At 43.0% G+C, this 20,184-nt stretch overlaps 1 protein-coding gene and 1 long non-coding RNA gene across 2 annotated transcripts in view; both read right to left on the bottom strand.

Annotated features, from left to right (window-relative positions):
• The window catches only part of LOC306833263 (uncharacterized protein), a 94,413-nt gene that overhangs the window by 66,448 nt on the left and 7,781 nt on the right, over nucleotides 1-20,184 (bottom strand). The window contains exons 13-15 of the mRNA XM_079358412.1: nucleotides 2,302-2,460; nucleotides 2,147-2,227; nucleotides 1,336-1,502 (exon numbers count right to left, since the gene is read on the bottom strand). Of these exons, the coding sequence (XP_079214538.1) occupies nucleotides 1,336-1,502; nucleotides 2,147-2,227; nucleotides 2,302-2,460 (407 nt within the window). The remainder of the gene's footprint in view (nucleotides 1-1,335; nucleotides 1,503-2,146; nucleotides 2,228-2,301; nucleotides 2,461-20,184) is intronic.
• Nucleotides 15,213-18,268, bottom strand: LOC306833282. Its single transcript, XR_013780331.1, has 3 exons — nucleotides 18,188-18,268; nucleotides 17,062-17,352; nucleotides 15,213-15,351 (listed from the first exon to the last, which is right to left on the bottom strand). It is a non-coding gene; the product is annotated as an uncharacterized lncRNA (long non-coding RNA).

The following is a 20,184-nucleotide window of genomic DNA, read 5'->3' as shown; positions in this document are numbered from 1 at the left end:
TATTCCATTACACCATAAAGTTTGTCTTATGATTAAAAAACAGTATTGTTTTTTTTTTTTTCTGTTCCTTGTTGTGACTCCAGTATGTAACCTCACAAGGTTCGAGCATGACATAAAACATTAGTGCTGTTAAACCGATGATTAAATAAACATTTCTCTTATTTAAAAAAAATAATTCATAAGCATAATTCATCGAAACATCTTAAAAAATACATGTTAGTCACACATAAAGCATTCATATTAATACAATTTTTGATTAAAAAAAAAAAAACAATGGTACAAATGAAACACTTTTTCAGTTTTTTTCTGCTGCCACATATTTTTTCCTCAGGCCTAATCAACACCTTCATCTCTCTGTTTGTCTTCATTCTCACTCAGGCTCTCATTGTCTGACGTTTTTACCGCACTCTTCCTCTTTTTTATCTTCAACATTTTCACCCTCACTTTTATCTACCTCTGCTGTTGTGTTGTCTGACTGTCTCCTGCTTCGGCCCTCAGTGTGTTGATCTGAATCTGCCTGTGGAGTGTCTGCAGACTTTTGTGTCAGTGTTGCCGGTTTTCCTCTCCTCTTTGGTTTGAAGGCTTATCTCCATTACTCATTGAACCAGATTCCTTTTCAGCTTGAGAAACCTGTTTGACTTCACGTTTGGCTTCTTCTGCAGATTCTTCTTTTGCGTGTTGGAACCTTCCTCATGAGGAACACTGGACGACTTGTTCACAGAGGATTTGTCTGATTGATTTCTGTTCTGTTGAGTGCCTGATAAATCAGTTTATGACACATTTTCCGTTTGAGGGTTTATTGACCTGCTGTGGTTCAGACCCTTTCTGTTGTTCCCCATCAGTGACCTTCAAGTCCACATCTGGAGAGCTCTCAGTCACAGGAGGACTGACGTTAGCAACAGCAGAGGTTTGATCTGTGGGTGGGTCAGGCGATACTTTCTCACCCTCATGTTGAGTCGTCTCTGAAACAAAAAGTATGAAGAATACAAATCAATTTAAAAAGTGCACCTGTCTGTTTAGTGTTAGTAAAGGACTCACATGTTCAGAGACAGTCTTTGTGGTTTGAATCAAAGAGTCTTATCAAACAGTCTCTGTGTGAAGAGTGAGGTGTAATTAATAAAGTCCCTCCTCCACTTTTTATCATGTGCTTTACTAAATGTACCATTAGTCTTTATTGTTGTAAAGAGAGGACCAGTTTCATCTTGATCTGTCTTTTGTATCTGAGAACCTTCCTCATGAGAAACACTGGACGACTTGTTCAGAGGATTTGTCTGATTCATTTCTGTTCTCTTGTGTACCTGATGGATCAGTTTCCTCTTGAGGGTCTTCATTGACCTCCTGTAGTTCAGACCCTTTCTCGTGATCCTCAGCAGGGTGAAGATGGTCCACACCTGGAGGGCTCTCAGTCGCAGGAGGACTGACGTTAGCTGTAGCAGGAGAAGTTGGATCTGTGGGTGGGTCAGACGATGCTTCATCACCCTCAACGGGATTCTTCTCTGGCTCTGAAACAGAAAGAATACAAATCAATTCAATAAGTGCACCTGTCTGTTTAGTGTTAGTAAAGGAGTCACATGTTCAGAGATTTATTTGGTGTTAAATGGATGCAGGAGATGTTGTCTTAAATGTTCTCTGAATAGAGAAGTAGCATTAATCCAGACAGAATGATTCAAAGATAGACACAGCTGGATAAAGGAAGAGTGAACATCACAGTAAGCTGATCCTCACATGACAGCTACATGAGACAGATCACAGCCAGCATGCAGGGAGAGACTTATGAAAGGATCTGAATGTGTTCAAGTATTTCAAACACATTTAAATATAAACTGTTTATTGTTGGTGTCCTGCTGCTACGACATGGACTGAAAGTCACGTTTTGTTCTCCTATAGTTCAGTCTGTTTTGTGTTTTTATATGCCTGAAGAGAACAAAACATATAAAGTACCAGAGAATATAAAAATGCTGTTCGACCAACATGGAGGAAGTTATCAGTGAGATCTTTGAGGTGAATCTTAAACATGAAGTTTCTTATTTGAACCTTCCTCATGAAGAACACTGGACTCTACCCACTAGGCTATCTCAAACTACTGGCATAAAAGCCCCAAAACAAACCTCTAAAAAAAGAGTAATTAACATTGAGCAGCTTTTACCTTTTTCACTCTCTGGAAGTGTTTGTGTCGTGTCATGAAGCGGGCTCTTTTCATCTCCCTGAGCCTCGTCTTCATCTGAGCCTGAAACAGATTAAAAACAATAAGTGGTAGCTTTATAAGGAGAAAAGACAAATCATATATTGTCTCTTGAGTACCTGATGGATCAGGGTGTGAGACAGTTTCTTCTGGAGGGTCTTCATTGACCTCCTCTGAGTCAGACCCTTTCTGTTGTTCCCCATCAGTGACCTTCAGGTCCACATCTGGAGAGTTCACATCAAGAGAGGTTTCATCTTTGGGTGAGGCAGACGATGGGACTGTATGAAAAATACAAAACAATTATATGTTGTGTCTTTCAACATATAACATACAACAGTCCATGTCTTTGCTACGACATGGACTGAAAGTTAATTAATCTCCCCTCCGTAGTTCAGTCACTTTTTTATTGTTTCTTTTCCTTCTTGCTGTTGTAATTCTTCATCTACTTAAAAAAAGAAGACTTGTTTTCAGACCTGGCTGCACAGGAGTAGATTCCTGATGTGTGTCTTTGGTATTTCTGACACCAGCTGGGTCTGTTTCATTTTCTCCAGACTCTGAGACCTCTTCATCAACAGAGTCTATGATCTGTTCTGGATTCATATCACTCTGCAGCTTCTAATCGTTTAGATGTTTTAATTCACCAGGTGAAGATTTAGGAGGATTCATATCTGAAAATAAATGTATGAAGGAGAAGAACTGCTTTAAGAGATGTGAAATAAGCAGTTGGAGTAACAAACAATAAAGGTGAGAGCAGTTTGTGATATTTATTCAGAGTAAATGATAAAGTGATTAATCAGCAAATATGACAAATGTTTGATGAGAGGACTTGTTGCCCTCGTGGTGGTTATCATGAAATAAGCATTAGTTACAGCTCAGAGCTGACAGAATTAACGTTGAGCTTTTTTGATTGAAGCCGGTCTTTCAAAAATAGCTCTCTTTTCCTTGACACTCCCTGAAAAGACATGACAGCAGATTTCTGACTCTATCCACGGTCCTTTGTCCTTTCTCAAAATAAAGACATAAAAGCCTCAAAATACCGTAAATTCCGTACTATTGAGCGCACCTGGATTTAAGCCGCACCGGCTAAAAATAAGTAAATAAATGTATTTGTACATATATAAGCCGCACTTGATTATAAGCCGCAGGTGTCCACGCTATAACAAGAGCTATTTACACAGACGTAGGCTACCGGTAACATCCGCAAATACTGTAGCGTCCGTACGGACGTTAAAGGACGACGAGAGCGTTCAAATAATAATTTTTAATAACCCGATCACTGTCGGCCGTGACCACGCCGTTTACAGCAGAGAGCAACACATAACTTGCCGTAACAATCCAACTCTCTCCCCCATACGGCATACATTTTAGGACATCCTCAGGTCTCAGACGAAGGTGTCAGACCTCAGACGAAAAAGCATCAGTTCTCAGGAAAACCTCCGTCGGGTGTCAGACCTCAGACTAAACGGCCTCAGATGAAACTGTCTCAGACTAAACGGCGTCAGACCTCAGACGAAACGGCCTCAGACGAAAAAGCCTCAGACGAAAAAGCCTCAGACGAAACGGCCTCAGACGAAAAAGCCTCAGACGAAAAAGCCTCAGACGAAAAAGCCTCAGACGAAAAAGCCTCAGACGAAAAAGCCTCAGACGAAACGGCCTCAGACGAAAAAGCCTCAGACGAAAAAGCCTCAGACGAAAAAGCCTCAGACGAAACGGCCTCAGACTGAACGGCCTCAGACGAAAAAGCCTCAGACGAAAAAGCCTCAGACGAAACGGCCTCAGACGAAAAAGCCTCAGACGAAACGGCCTCAGACGAAAAAGCCTCAGACGAAACGGCCTCAGACTGAACGGCCTCAGACGAAAAAGCCTTAGACGAAACTGCCTCAGACATATTTATTTTATTTATTTTTAAATTCGAGGGGGGGGGGGGGTGACTAAACGGCCTCAGATATAATTATTTTATTTATTTATATATTTTTAAATTGGGGGGGAAGCGGAGCGTTGCCGGGGAACATGAAACGTCATCAAGATGCGACCACAACAACCCTGGCGCGTCTATGGGCGCGGAATGAAAATACAGTAAGTAAGTTTTCATTCCGCGCCCATAGCAGTGGGTGTGGACTGTAGCTGTTTCCGTTCTACGTTCGTGAAGCTTTTTTACAGCCCTCATGGGCGCTGTCATCTTGGAATTTTGCAACCAGTCTGCGCAGTAGGGTCCGGCGGGAGGAGCCCTGGCAACACGCCCCGCCCACTTTGCGTACCGCTCTGATAGCTTACGCAGCCCAGCTACGCCAAGAACTTAAGAATCTTTACGGAGAGAAATTCATCTACCGACCATAAACGTGAGTACAAAACCACCATATATTTCAAGTCAAATATCTAAACGTAGTTCATTCAGAAATTAAGAAAATCACACTTTTTATATTAATTATTGAATTTAAACGTTTTTTCGTGTCCTGTATGTCTTGTTTATTGTTACTGGATGCCTTGAATTTCCCTCAGTATCTATCTATCTATCTATCTTCTTTAACTGTGGGGGTTATTAAACCTTTTATTTTTGGCAAAAAACGAACTAAAACTATTTTAAGCTAAGTTAGCAACATAAACTGTGTACAGATCGAACATATGCTGGTGAAAATATGTTATATGATTGAAAGTAGTGATGCACATAGTACTAAAGTTATATCTGCTGTCAGTAGTTACTTCAGTTCTATGTACATTTACAGAGTATGTGTTTCTGTGCATAACTGTGGAGTTGGTAAATGAATCTGTTTCATTAAGGTTTCTGTTTGTATGGACCTTTTCTCTGGTTCTTTTCCTTGTCTAAGATGTTTATCTCATTGTTTTTTATTATCCTCATTTTAGACACAAGGAAGAAGAAAGATGGCTGATACAGATACCCCTGCCAGCTCACCTGATGGTCTCCCTTACTTTGTTCTCCTCTCGGTGAACACCTTTGGACTGTGGAGGGAAGAGAGCATGCAAACTACTCACAGAGAGACTCCTGTCAGACAGGGATTCAAACCAGTAACCTCCTCACTTTTATAACTGAACCATCATTCACACTATGTGTTATAAATCAAATAAAGTATTCATTGATTTGAACCTTTTCTCTCCTGTTTTAAGCTGTAAAAACATGGACTGTCTCATGTTCTTGTAATGACAGAAGTCACAGCTGGGAAACAAATAGCTTTAAAAGTACATCAACACTCGAGTGCTGAACATTTAATGCAGGTTAGTGTTAAAGACAGCATGCACATAAAGACAGTAGAGTGGTATGATACAGACACGACTGAGAAGGCAATTACATTATTATATTTTATTCAATCACATGAAATGTAACACTAGTCTTGTAACTTGAACAAATACAGATTGTGCTTAAAAACATAGTGTGGTATTTTAAGCTACTTTCTTTCACTTGATTGTTCAGTTAGATGGAGGCAGTATTTAAGGTTTTTGTGGGTTATACAGGTTTGAAAGAGGCAAATGAGTGAACAGTATGTTAAAGTTAAAGCAGATTAATCTAAAAATAACAAAAACAAAATGTGGCTTATAAGAAAAACCTCGGTATTAAACAGCCTCTCTTTTCTTCCGTTCATCTTTTGAATGAATAGTCAAACATTGCTCAGGACGTGCGAGCTGCGTCCTCTGTGGCTCAGGCGCGACACTCGGCCCACTGTTTCACATCAGACCGCTGTCCAGTGTAAGATCAGACCAAACGCCCTGGTAAGAGAAGCAGTGGTCAGGTCCTGCAATCCTCCGAGGACGAGCTGGAAGAGAGAGACAACATGAGAAAAAGGAAATCCTCAGTTTAATGTATAATATGTTGGTGAAAACAGGGAAATACCTATTAAAAGACATAAAATCTTCATTAATGATTATATATGCAAAATAAGAAACATTAATATATAATTTTGTGAGAAACGTGATCTTTATGCCTTCTTTTATTGAGCCTGTCTGTCTCCTCCTAACCACCATAACAAGCAGCCTGTTTTGTAGTCTGTGTCAGGTTTTGTCAAGTTATAACACCATTTATTAATAAGCGTCATTAAATGTACAACATGATCAACTTGTGATTATTGGATTGGTAGTGTGTGTGTAAACTCATGCTGAATATTTGGCATTTTTAAGCAGCATGATGCTTGGTTAATATTATATTACACCACTGCTGATTGTTTGTGTTCACGTTTCTGTCAGTCTCTTAAATCAGACAGAAGTTAAATCAGAGCTTACTTTAGTTTTATCCTGATATCTAGAGAAATATTCTACCTCATTATACAGTATTATAAATATCAGCCTGCATGGTGACATGTTAATCTCTGTATAACACACTCTTTACACAGACTGTAAACATGTACACTTACTTTTTTTAAAACCTTACCAGACCTATTTCTTATTTACTGAAACATAACTATACAGTCAATGAACGGCATCTATGAGCTGATTTTAATTACCATGTTTTTTATTTTAAATACAATTCCACTCACAAAAACGATATAACAATATCAAGAAACATATGTCAGTTCTTAGGTTTGCTCATATTAAAAAGTAAAATAAATAGATAAATCATACCTGATAACTAACCTAGCTTAGCCTGCTAATATGTTAGCTCGCTCGATAGCGCTTTAAGCAATGACACATAAATCAAACTTTATTACTTACTGTAAAAACTGCAAAGCTCCCTTAGAGTCCACAGGTCCGTGACATTAGTTTACTGCAGAAAAAACAGCTTTCACCAGCTCAAAAAAGACGAAAAAACTGAACAGAAAAGCTCCGTGGAGTCTCGGCTTCACTTCACGACGTAACTGCTTATTTACCAAGAGCGATACGCAAGATCCGCGGCTGTCAATCATCGCCATGTGTGACGTAAAATCCCGTTTTTTAACCTCAAATAACTTATTTAAAACAAACTTCACAGAAAAATGAGCACTTGAACACCATGTAGGGTGATAATATCTAATGATCACAGCAGAGTTTGGGTCTGGAAAAAAATTATGTGACGAGTATTTTAACTTAACAGTTTGACCCAAGTCCCGTCTGTTATCATTGAGGAGGCGGGGCTTATGACCTATACTGCAGCCAGTCAGTAGGGGGCGATCTAAAAAAAAAAGCTTCACTTCACAGGGGACCTTGTCCCGTCCATTATTTTTACAGTCTATGGCCCATAGACGCGCCAGGGTTGTTGTGGTCGCATCTTGATGACGTTTCATGTTCCCCGGCAACGCTCCGCTTCCCCCCCCAATTTAAAAATATATAAATAAATAAAATAATTATATCTGAGGCCGTTTAGTCACCCCCCCTCCTCGAATTTAAAAATAAATAAAATAAATATGTCTGAGGCAGTTTCGTCTGAGGCTTTTTCGTCTGAGGCCGTTCAGTCTGAGGCTTTTTCGTCTGAGGCTTTTTCGTCTGAGGCCGTTCAGTCTGAGGCCGTTTCGTCTGAGGCTTTTTCTTCTGAGGCCGTTTCGTCTGAGGCTTTTTCGTCTGAGGCCGTTTCGTCTGAGGCTTTTTCGTCTGAGGCTTTTTCGTCTGAGGCCGTTCAGTCTGAGGCCGTTTCGTCTGAGGCTTTTTCGTCTGAGGCCGTTTCGTCTGAGGCTTTTTCGTCTGAGGCTTTTTCGTCTGAGGCCGTTTCGTCTGAGGCTTTTTCGTCTGAGGCTTTTTCGTCTGAGGCCGTTTCGTCTGAGGTCTGACACCCGACGGAGGTTTTCCTGAGAACTGATGCTTTTTCGTCTGAGGTCTGACACCTTCGTCTGAGACCTGAGGATGTCCTAAAATGTATGCCGTACCCCCAGCGTTCTCTCATACAGCCACTCAACACGTTCTCGCTGGTGCATTCACTGACTCTCCACATAATCGGAATTATGAACACATTATCAACTACTGACTTTACAACATGAACCGTTACAATACGAAGCCTTGCCGACGGTGTCTGTAACACGGCTGATGAAAAAGATGACCGTAATATATTTCACAAGAAAAAGTCCATCCATTCACTGCCTCAGAATGACTTCATTACTCACTTCCTCAGTCTCTGTTGTCGCTGTCAGTGTCATCTTAACGTGCAGCAGCTCTGTTAGCTTCTTTGACAGCCAGGTCGATCGCCTTTAACTTGAAAGCTGCATCATATGTATTTCTCCGTGTGTTTTCCATGATGAGGGTGCGTGCATGAAGCGCAAAATGACTGATATTAAGATCCGACGTGACGAAGTCAAATATTTTTGCGGCAGAAGCTCATTGTCCCCCCTAAAAAATCCATGCATTAGCCGCACCGGAGTAGAAGCCGCAGTGCTCGAAGTGTGAGAAAAAAGTAGCGGCTTATAGTCCGGAATTTACGGTAATCCTTAAAAACACGAGTAATTAACATTGAGCAGCTTTTACTTTTTTCACTCTCCAACTCTAAATCGTCACGATTGGATTTGCTTTTGGAGTAATGAGTCAAGAAGAATCTATTATGTCCAGTAAGACACGGACATCGACTGTGTGCTTATGGCGGCTTTATTGTCGTAACACAGGTTGTACACTCAACACACCTTGCCTTCAAAACACCGAACACTTTCCGGCCGTGACGTCACACTGTCGTGACTACCACACCATAGCATGTGGTGATACACCACATTTACCCCCCCTTTTTAAAGCGTCCAAACAACTGCAACAGGGTTAACAATTTATAATAACACACTATGGCCCGAACGGCCAACCTGACTGGATAAGCCGGGTAGACTGCCGACTTACCCGCATAGCCTTGTGGTTTATTCTGCCACATGACAGGCTATGCGCTATACTAAGGTTTAAAAGTCTGTGACATAGTCTGTGAGGTAAGGGGGCCTCTGGCGGACCCGGACAGGATGGGGTCTAGGCTGCAGAGGTTCGACAGGCACATTCGGCTCCGGGAGATTCTCAGCCGGGGTCTCAGCCTGTATACTTGGCAGGTCCCAGTCCCCATCTGTGTGACGCCGATGAGCTGCGGTTACCTGGTCCGAGGCAGGCGGTGGTGCCACTCGTCTGAGGCGACTGGCATGCCAACGTGAACCGTCGGCCAGGCGAAAGGTGGCTGATCCCAGTTGTGCTGTAACTTGCTGTGGTGCAGACCAGAATGAGAGCAGTTTGTGGGACCGGCTGGGTCGCCGGATCCGGACCCAGTCCAATGCGGTGAGTGTGGGGTGCTTCACGCGATGCTTCTTGTCGAACTGCTGCTTCATGCTGTGTTGTCTCTTTGTCACTCTGTCACATGAGACGGGCGTCACTGCTGGAGAGTCCCCTACCGGAGGGCGCAGGCGGTCCAACGGTAGTTGCAGCTCGCGCCCCAGCATCAGAAGGGCTGGAGAGCTACCAGTCGTCGTGTGTGTCGTTGCTCTGTAATGCAGCAAGGTGCTCTGCAGTGATGATGAGAATGTTAGGCCGTCTGCCATGTGTGCTCTGAGCCCGTTCTTGAGGGTTTGATTAAACCTCTCGACGCCACCGTTGGCCTGCGGGTGGTAAAAGGCAGTTCTTATGTGTTTTATCCCCCTCCCCACCACGAAAGAGGCAAATTCGGCCGAGATGAACTGGGGCCCGTTATCAGTGGTGATGGCGTCGGGTACACCCCAGCGGGCAAACAGGGAGGATAGGAAGTCGATTACCACTCTGGTGGTGACGGACCCAGCAGGCAGCACCTCTGGCCATTTAGAGTGAAGATCGTAGGCCACCAGGAGGAAGCGCTGATGCTGTGGGGTGCCATGGAGTTCACCGCAGATGTCCACCTGAACGTGGGTCCATGGCGCCTGGGGCCATGGCAGAGGCTGCAAGGGCGGAGGCGGGGGAGGGCCAGTCTTCCCACTGGTGAGACAGGCCACACAGTCTTTGACCAATGTCTCCACGTCTCTGTCGATACCCGGCCACCAGACCAGGCCCCTGCAGCGTTGTTTGACCTTCACAATGCCCAGGTGGCCGTCATGAACCATGGCCAGGACACGTTCCCTCAGAGCGCTCGGGACCACTGTGCACAGCCCTCTTGCCACGCAAACATCATTCCAGCATGAGAGGTCGCCCTTGACCCGGTGGAAGGGTGCTAGTTCCTCCGGGACTCTGGTGGGCCAGCCTTCACGGATGAAAGTGCGGAGTTGGGTGAGTACAGGGTCCTGTGCGGAAGCTGCCTGAAGCTCCGGCAGAGAAACAGCAGCCTGGAGGGGTGCGTGCAGCATGAGGATCAGTTCTGGTTCTGAGGAGTCGTGGGTGACGTCTGGGACCGAGCTGGGTGTAGCCCTGGAGAGGAGGTCAGCCACGACATTCTCTCTGCCAGGTGTAAACTGCGTGGAGAAGTTGTACGCCTGTAACCTCTCAGACCACCGATAAAGGCGCAGTGGCTTGTGACCCGATCCGGTTGTGGCCAGGAGGGCTGTGAGGGCCTGGTGGTCGGTCCGCAGTGTAAAATGCCGACCATAGAGGTACATGTGCCACCGCTCGCATGCCCAGACGCAGGCCAGTGCCTCCCTCTCCCCCACCGAATACTTCTGCTCAGTCGGGGTGAGGGACCTTGAAGCGAACGCCACTGGGCGCTCGGTCCCTTGCTGGAGCTGGGACAGGACCGCACCAACTGCAGTGTTGGAGGCATCACAGGTCACAAACGTGGGGCTCTGCAGATCGAAGTGAGCGAGCACAGGTGGGGAGGTGAGCTGCGACTTTAGCCGGCGGACTGCAGCAGAGCATGCAGGAGTCCAGGTCCAGGGTGCATCCTGCTTAAGGAGGGCGCGCAGAGGTGCAGTGGTGTCAGAGTAGAGAGGGAGGAAGCGTAGATAATAAGCAGTCATCCCCAGGAATGATGACAGTTGCGCAGGGCAGGAGGGCTCAGGCAGGCGCAGAATGGCTTCCACGTTAGAATGAAGTGGGCTTAAGCCGTCGGCGGTCAGGCGAAACCCCACAAACTCGATGACAGGTGCTGCGAAGATGCACTTCTCCCCATTCAGTGTGAGGTTGTGACGGGCGAGCACATTAAGCACCCTGGCGAGGCGGTCGTCATGCAGTGAGGATGTCGCTCCATGCACCACGATGTCGTCCAAGTACACAACCACGTCGGGGATGCCGGCAAAGATTGTGGACATAATCTTCTGAAAGCAGCTGGGAGCGGAGCTGAGGCCAAAAGGCATGCGGGTGTAACGAAAGACCCCCATGTGGGTCACGAAGGCAGTGAGGTTGCGGCTGTCTGGATGTAGGGGCACCTGCAGATAACCCTGGCGGAGGTCGAGCTTTGAAAAAACTGTCAAGCCGTGGAACTTGGCAGAGAGCTCCTCCACTGTGGGCAGTGGGTATTTGTCGGGGACCACCGCTTTGTTCACTTGTCTGAGGTCAATACATGGCCGCAGGCCACCTGTCTTTTTCTTTGCCACCACCAGATTGGAGATCCAGGGCGAGGCGTCAATTCGCTCAATAATGCCACCGTCCAGCAGTTTCTGCAGCTCGGCTGTGACGTCATCACGCAGGGTGAGGGGTAGCCGGCGCAGAGGTTGGATGACAGGGGACGTGGTTGGATCGATGAGCGGCTGGTGGTTGAAGGCAGTGAGGCAGCCCAGCCCAGTGAACAGCGATGGCCAGCGCTGCTGCCAGGACGTGGTCACAGTCAGGACGGTGGCTCCCATGTTGTCTGTGATGGAGAAGCCCAGGGCACAGAAGAGGTCAAACCCCAGAAGGTTGGCACCATGGAATGTGAAAGCCGGGAGGGCTCTGGAGCCATAGCGCACGGAAAAGGAAGCGGTGCCCAACATGCTGATTTTAGTGTGTCCATAGCCGTACAGTTCCTCTGCTTCTGCCTTGATCGTCTGTCTGGGGAAGAGCCGTCGTACAGTGGATTCATTGAGAAGAGACCTGGAAGCAGCTGTGTCCAGTAGCAGTGGCAAGCACACGCCATCCAGCTCCACTGTGCACCATGTAAATGGCTTGGCGCTTGAGCCCACAGAGTGGATGGTAGTTGTGCCTGATGGATAGGATGAGCGGCGCTGAGGTCTTGTGGGAGCGGGTGCTGAGCGGCACACTTTGGCGAAGTGATGTAATTTACCACAGCGCTGGCACCTCTGCCCCGTGGCTGGACAGATCTGAGCGCGTGTGGAGTGAGACGAAGAGCCACAGTTCCCACAGGGCCTGCATGCTGCGGTCTCCTGACGCCCTGCTACATTAACCTCCAGATCGATGTGAGGGGAAGTGGGGCTGGGAAGCTGAGCGGCTGGGGCTACTGTCTGTGCTAGTGGAGCAGAGTGTGAGGCAGCCGGGTCCGTGGCCGCTAGCCGCGGTGCTAACTGAGCAGCAGATTCGAGCTGAAAAGCTATTTCCACCGCTTTGGCCAGGGTCAGGTCGTCTGGCGACATTAACAGTTTTTCTCTCAGCTTGTGATCGGCCGTGTGCTCAGCTAGCTGGTCTCGAATTAACTCCTCCTCTAGCCGGTCGAATTTACAGAGGCTAGCCAAACACCGGAGGTCGGTGACGTATTGGTGGACAGACTCACCCGGCCGTTGTCGGCGCTGGCGGAAGACGATCCGCCGGACTATTACGCTCTGTGGAGCGGCGAAATGTCTGGTCAGTAAGGCAACACAGTCTGCGTACTTATCTGCGGGTCCGAGAGTGCGGAAAATGCGTTGTCCCTCGCTGCCCAGGCTGTGGATGAGCAAAGCCTTTAGCCGTGCGTCGTCAGCCCCGGCTAATCCCATAGCAGCAATAAACGTCTGAAACGACTCATACCAGCGGGGCCATGGAATCGTCGGCTCGCCCGGCAAAGCGAGGAACGGAGATAGAGGTGATAGAGGAAGCTCCATCTTCGTCGCCAATATTATGTCCAGTAAGACACGGACATCGACTGTGTGCTTATGGCGGCTTTATTGTCGTAACACAGGTTGTACACTCAACACACCTTGCCTTCAAAACACCGAACACTTTCCGGCCGTGACGTCACACTGTCGTGACTACCACACCATAGCATGTGGTGATACACCACAGAATCGATTTTCAATTCAAAACTATTCTGGATTTATTGATCCATGAATTCAAAGTCTATTTTTGAATGCGTACTTCAGGATCTACTTCAGTCATCTGTAAGACTGGCAGAATTTCTTGTTGGTCTGTTTGGCATTCTACTGATTTAAAGAGGAGCGACGTGACGGATTAGCGCCCCCTCCTCCATCTCTTTTTTTTTTCATTATTTTTTCAAAATTATGAATCGATTTTTAATTCTTAGAAGAATCTCGAGTTTTGCATGAATCAATTTTTTTTATCACCTTCAGAGCATGTAGTATTTTCTGGTACAGAGTAGTCGAGTCTCTGATGAGATGGAAGCGTTTCCTCTCTGTGAAGAAGAGGTTTGTTTTCACCTCTCTGAGCTGAACCTGAAACACATCACAGAACACATGTTGTAGATTTACAGTGAGAAAAGATGAATCAGATATTGGAGAGTAATTTGATCAACATTTTCACATTAGAACCCCTGACTGTCTCCAGGTCACCACAGAATGCATCAATATCAAATGTTAAGTTTCATCAAGACAAACTGTATCAAAGTGACGATGATATTAACCATGAGCAGAGAAACAATTTATTTCATTCTAAGTACATCAAATATTCTTTATTTGTAGGACATCAACTATTTGTAATTGAAAGGATTGTGTTTTTGGAGGTAAGTGCTCGCTCTTCTCTGTAACTCTTTCTGTACAGAATAAACAGAAAACACCAGCCTGAAGAAAATGTTTCATCTGGTACTAGCAGCAGAGCGAGCTTACTTTCTAATCTTTTTGTAAAAGATGACGAATCAAGTAGAGCTCAGTTTTGTAAAGTTCTATGTTGGAGGTCGTTCCTTTTAGATTTTCTATTTCAAATGAAAGCGACCATTGATGAAAGCTGTGAGATCGTCCAATCACTAAACAGAGACTATCACTTGTCCAAACTCTGCATACCAGTGTATCCTCTCTGTTCTGAAGTGAACTATATATATATATAAATATATTATAAATGAAATATTTATCAGTTTTAGATCTGTTAGAAAGAGAAGCCTCAGCCCAACATCTGAGACTGAAAACATAAAGTGTCATACCTTCAGCTGATGACTGTTTCTCCACATCATCCTGTCGTCCTTTAGCAAAACATGCTGGAATCAAAGGTGAGAGGTGATGATGAAAAGGTGATAAGTACGTGTTAGTTTGAGTACAATGTGAAGATTGAAGTGATTCATAAAAGCTGCTTGTGTTCAATAACAGGGCTCAATATGTCGAAGCTTGTTCTTGAAGATGTTTAAGATCTTTAATCAGTCCAGTTGGCTTCTAATGGACCATGACCTGGATGACTGAGAACATTATTGACTTTCTTCACATTGTGGGTAATCATAGACGAGCTTTTGATAACTTACTAACAAACTACCTTTCCTCTTTCTAAACTTATTATGAGCACTTAACTGTTACACACAGCTTTTAAAATAATTGCACATCAGTAATATAAATGTTATCAGGTCGCACTGCTGAGGATCTAGATCCTGAGAAATGTTTTATCTGATGAAAGTGTCGTTACTTTCTACTGTACCTTTTTGTCTCACTTTGCAGAAGACGATGCTCAACACGAGTACAAATAAACCAATGACAGTCAGGCTGACGGCTAAAGCTACAGATGAATCTCCTTCTGCACAGAAACACAAGAGTCAAAGGTTAGAGGGACACTCACCACTAAAACAACATCATGTAGTACAGTAACAACAGAGACAACCAAAACATTCATTTGATGAACAACTATGAGTCCTTGTGTCAAAGAGATCTTTTCACACATCTTCATCTCGTCAACCCTGCTGAAAAAAAGTTGAACTTGGCCACAAAGCTTCACATTTTCTAAAAGAACATTCACTTAAAAATGATCAAATCCAAAACATGAACATGCAGTTATCCATAAGATCATACCGGGGAAACAATCATTTGCTGTGAATGTATTCGTCTCTGTGCTCACAGGGTTGCTGACTGAACAAATGTATTCTTCATTAGCTTGTTCATGTCCCACAGATATATTCATCTTGTGTCCTGGTTGTGATGTTCCCCGTGATGATGTCCACTCAAACTTCATCAAGGACTCAGGTGATGTGAGCTCTGCAGAGCACAGCAGCGTCGCCTGGACTTCAGAAACATCCGAGCTGCTGTCTTTGTGTATCTCACAAGTTATGGTCGGCATGGCAACCTTGTCTGAAAGAAAATGTGAAAATGGATATATAGATGAATACATACCTAAATCCTCATATTATATGACACGATTAATTTGATCTCTGATATATTCCAAGATCACTCGGTTACTTCAATTCAAGTTTATTTATGGTTTACATACTTTATATTTATAGTTGTTTATTAAGTTGTTAATTAATTAACTTTTGTTGAACTGTAAAAAAAAATAAAAAAATCTTGCCGATATATATCAGAATCGTCTGCAAAAGTCTCATATCCGTGGGGCCCTGATATGTATACACAGAAACAATACATCTTGAATAATATGAAAACATAATATACAGTGTTGGGTTTAAAATGCATTACACGACATATCAGAAAAGATTTGATAACAAGAGTGTCTTTAATCTATAACATCAGAGTCTTTTTATCACAGTTTGATTAAGATCAACTCCTTTCAAGGAAAGAATGATGTCATAGTTAAAGGAGTCTGTTGTAGAGGGCTCGACCTTCAATTCAACAACCTGACTTTGTTCTGTAGCATGAGAAAGTGAAAGTAACTTCTGCTCTGCCCCTGAATATAAACTGTCTTCAGTTGTTTATCAAGGGCACTCCTCTCAGCCATGATAAAAAGTAGATGCAGTTCTATAAAATCCATTTTATAGCATCAATATCAAAAGATAATATTTAACCTCCCCTACACTGCCCTTCAGTTCCTTTAAGAAACCTGCTACACTTACTAACCATGTTAACTTTTAGTGAGACCATGAACCAACAACAGGCTGCCTGAAGTGTAGAACGTGACTGGAATAATTCTCCATTTACTGATTATGATGACTGATATATGTTTGTTTCTGAATACAACAAGTGCTAAACACTTGTAGGGGAAAAAAATGCAATTCAGACACATTAAAAACCTCAAAACATATAAATGTGACAAAATGAGCGACTTGAAACTGAAGTGTTGCCAAAGGTACAGAGCCTATAAACGTATCTCTCGTCAGACCCACATGTGGCACTGTTTCTAGATCTGCTATATACTGTATATCATTTCTGATTTTGCATGGTGAAGTTCCAGCTAGCACTCTGTTTCTAAGACAATTAATGTGGCAGTGGTATCTTTTTTTTTAATGCAGGGCTGTCTCAGGGCCACACACCTTGTCCTCCACATACAGATATTTCTTTAGATTCTCTGAATCCTCTCATGTTATGTACTTTTGGCAGACAATAACCCCCCAGATGATTTTCAATTATATTTTCAAAAAACAACTACATTATTCTGAGTGCTGTACTGTTTATCAGCACAGACTTTCAAAGAAGCCGTTCACATCATCACAAAGACTCAGCCTCTCTGGGTTGCTCTTTTTTTAAACCTATCATGTTTCTAATCTGTGGCCACTTCACCTCATCCAGTTTGATGTGTTCCATCAAGTGATAACAAAAACTAAACATTCCCAGTCTTTCACTGCTACTGTACCAACTTTCTTTTTAAATATGTTGTTGGTATCAAATTCAAATTGGACATAATTCAAACAAATAATGTGTAATTTCACAGTTTCTACATTTAGCAGGTTGTCTTTATGTTATTTTCAATTCCATCTGGGGTTTAAATATTGTAAATCATCCCTGTCTCTTTCTATGTACAGTTTACACTGGGGTTTATTTTTAGCCCACTTCCAGCTGTGTTCATGTTGATGGATTGATTATAATCTGTGTGTTAAATGTTAAATCTACCTATGACCTTCAGTTCAAAACGTGAAGAATATAACGTCCTGTCAATGTCTACTTCCACTTCATAGACTCCACTGTCTTCAAATTTGAGGTCGGTGATTTCAAGTTCTGCTGTGATCCAGTCCAGAGTGATCCTGTGTTTAAATGCTTCGTACACCTGTTCCTCTGTGCCGTCCAACTCGACCACTTTGTTGTCATTATGAAGCCACAGAATTGATTGTGGTTGTCCTGGGATGACCGGCTTCAAATGTTCCCTCGTCCCCTTGAGGACATATTTTGGAGTCGATCCAGCGGCTAGAAATGTATAATAGAGAGCTATGAGAATATGAAGCATTTGTCTTTGTAAGAGTAGACATATTTTAAACATTGTATGTATGACAACAACTCTTATTTAACATGTACTTGTAGAATTTTGAGATTGTTGATTGTGTTTTTATACTGGAGCATCAAATGAATAAATAAAATAAGTTTCAGCTTCTCCTGTGGTCTGGAATCTCCTGCAGGATGATCTGTGTCTCTTTACATCTTTCTAAAAGTAGATTGAAGGTGTTGGAGGAAGATGCTTCAGGTTGTAGACGCCTCAAATAATTTACTTTTCTTCTCCGACACTGTCTGTGTTTGTGATTATTGTGTTTTATATCTGACACTTGTTTATTGTGCTGCACTCATGAAAATTAGATTCGACGTGAATATGATATCTGCATATGAATCCAATTGTTCACATTTTTCCCTCCATATACAAAGACGATTTTTAAAAATTGCGATTTGAAGTTTACAAGTCCCTATAGTAGCCTAATTCAAACCACCGCCAGTCTATCATGTAGGTATGACTGAACAATGGTCGACAGGTCAATGTTAAACATTTGCATGTATAGTAGTTAAAACAAATACAAGCAAACATGAAATACACTAATATGATCTATAAATCTATAACTTTATAATGAAGTTGTGAATTGGCATTTTTTAGAGAAAAATAATCAACAGGTCAATAATAATTAAATGTAGGCTGTGAACTATTGTACCCATGTCATAACTCAACATGCCTTGATGAGGTCTGCGCTGTAGTTTCATGTCAACACTAAAGTCTCAAACTAAAAACAACACAATGTTTGTCAGCAGAAAAACTCACCGAGGCAGAAGGTAAATATGAAGGAGGCCAGGAAGCAGAACCAAGCCATGTCAGAGCAGCAGAATAATCACAGGTGTTGCTTCGAAGTGATGTGTGTCTGTCGGGCGTAAACTCCCAAACGAAAGTATTCCGTGCAGGTGTGAGACCTGAGCTTCCGGTCTCTGTTTATCCTCGACCTTAACAAGTTAGAAGCTTGAAGTCACGACGTCTATTCTGGTCTAAAAGTGGTTTAAATTAGGTTAGTTTATGCAGTCGTTGTGTCTATCATTTACAATCATGTTTTTATTGAAAGATTTTTAAGTTGTTTTCAACACGTTTAGAGACTTTGTTTAATCTTATGACCGCCACATGTCTGCATAAAAAAGAGAAGCTACGGGGCTGCTCTCTAAAGCCAGAAGGTTTCATTGTACTGTCACATTTACAACTGTATTTTTTCCCGCTAGCTGAAGATGTTTTTCAGTCACAAGGTCTACTCCGTTATCTGTCGAAATAAGGGCTGATAAACACTGCCCTCTACTGACACTTACATGTCACTACAGTTTCTCACTAAATATCCCTGAAACAGTAATTAGAATTATCCTCTATTTACGTTTCTCTTATTACATTTATGTGCAAAGTTTCTTTGCAAAAATCTTTTTATCCTGTGAATAACATTTTGTTTTACTTTACTCACTGCTTTAAAATTACATTCTGTAAATGAACAGTACATTACAATATTTCTTGAAAACTAAGTGAATGAGTGATATTTTGAGAAAAAAAAGAGAGAGAGAAACAATAAATAGACTATTCACAATCTATTTAATAATCAGTGCAAAGACTATTGGAAAACAATCATGTTCACTTCTACTGCTGTTTCCTATAACTACTCATTTAATGCAAGAAAACAAAAAGTAGTGACAGTTATACCCTGAGCTCCGAGAAATCTTCAAATATTATCCTCACAGCAGTTTCATTAGCAGACACCAAGTAGTCTCTTTAAAAAAATGGCAGTACAGGTTTGTAAATTCACAGGAGGACAAATATCTGACTGAAAGATTCTTTATGAATACAGAGATGTTCAGCACCGTCAGAGAAATTAGATTCTTCAGTAGCTGGATGTTCAACACGGTGTATATTATTCCATTACACCATGTTTTTTCTTGGGTTCCTTGTCCAGTGAGTGACCTCAAAAGGTTCGTGCATGACATAAAACATTAGTGCTGTTCAACTGATGGTTAAATAAAAATTTCTCTTATTTAAAAAAACATTCATGAAGCATAATTAATCGAAACATCTTCAAAAATACATGTACAGTCAGTCACACATAAAACATTCATATTAATAACATTTTAACATTTTTTTTTTTCTACTTTCACTTTCAGGTACCACATATTTTCTCCTGAGGCCTAATCAACACCTTCATCTCTCAGACCTTTTCTCTTTTAGACCGCACTCTTCTTTTTTATCTTCAACATTTTCGCCCTCACCTTTATCTACCTCTGCTGTTGTGTTGTCTGACTGTCTCCTGCTTCGGCCCTCAGTGTGTTGATCTGAATCTGCCTGTGGAGTGTCTGCAGACTTTTTTGTGTCAGTGTTGCCGGTTTCCTCTCCTCTTTGGTTTGCAGGCTTATCTCCATTACTCATTGAATCAGATTCCTTTTCAGCTTGAGAAACTGGTTTGACTTCACGTTTGACTTCTTCTGCAGATTCTTCTTTCTTTGGCGTGTTGGAATCTTGCTCATGAGGAACACTGGATTTGTCTGATTCATTTCAGTTCTGTTGTACCTGATGTATCAGTGTGTGAGCCAGTTTTCTCTTGAGGGTTTTTATTGACCTCCTCTGTGTCAGACCCTTCCTTTTGGTCCCCATCAGTGACCTTCAGGTCCACATCTGGAGAGCTCTCAGTCACAGGAGAACTGACGTTAGCAACAGTAGAGGTTTGATCTGTGGGTGGGTCAGACGATGCTTCATCACCCTCAAGTTGATTCTTCTCTGGCTCTGAAATAAAGTGTGAATTA

The sequence above is a fragment of the Symphodus melops genome, assembly GCF_947650265.1.
Source record: "Symphodus melops genome assembly, chromosome: 12".
In the NCBI taxonomy this organism is placed as follows: domain Eukaryota; kingdom Metazoa; phylum Chordata; class Actinopteri; order Labriformes; family Labridae; genus Symphodus; species Symphodus melops.
Note: the sequence above shows the minus strand (reverse complement) of the source record. Positions and strands in the feature narration are given on the sequence as shown.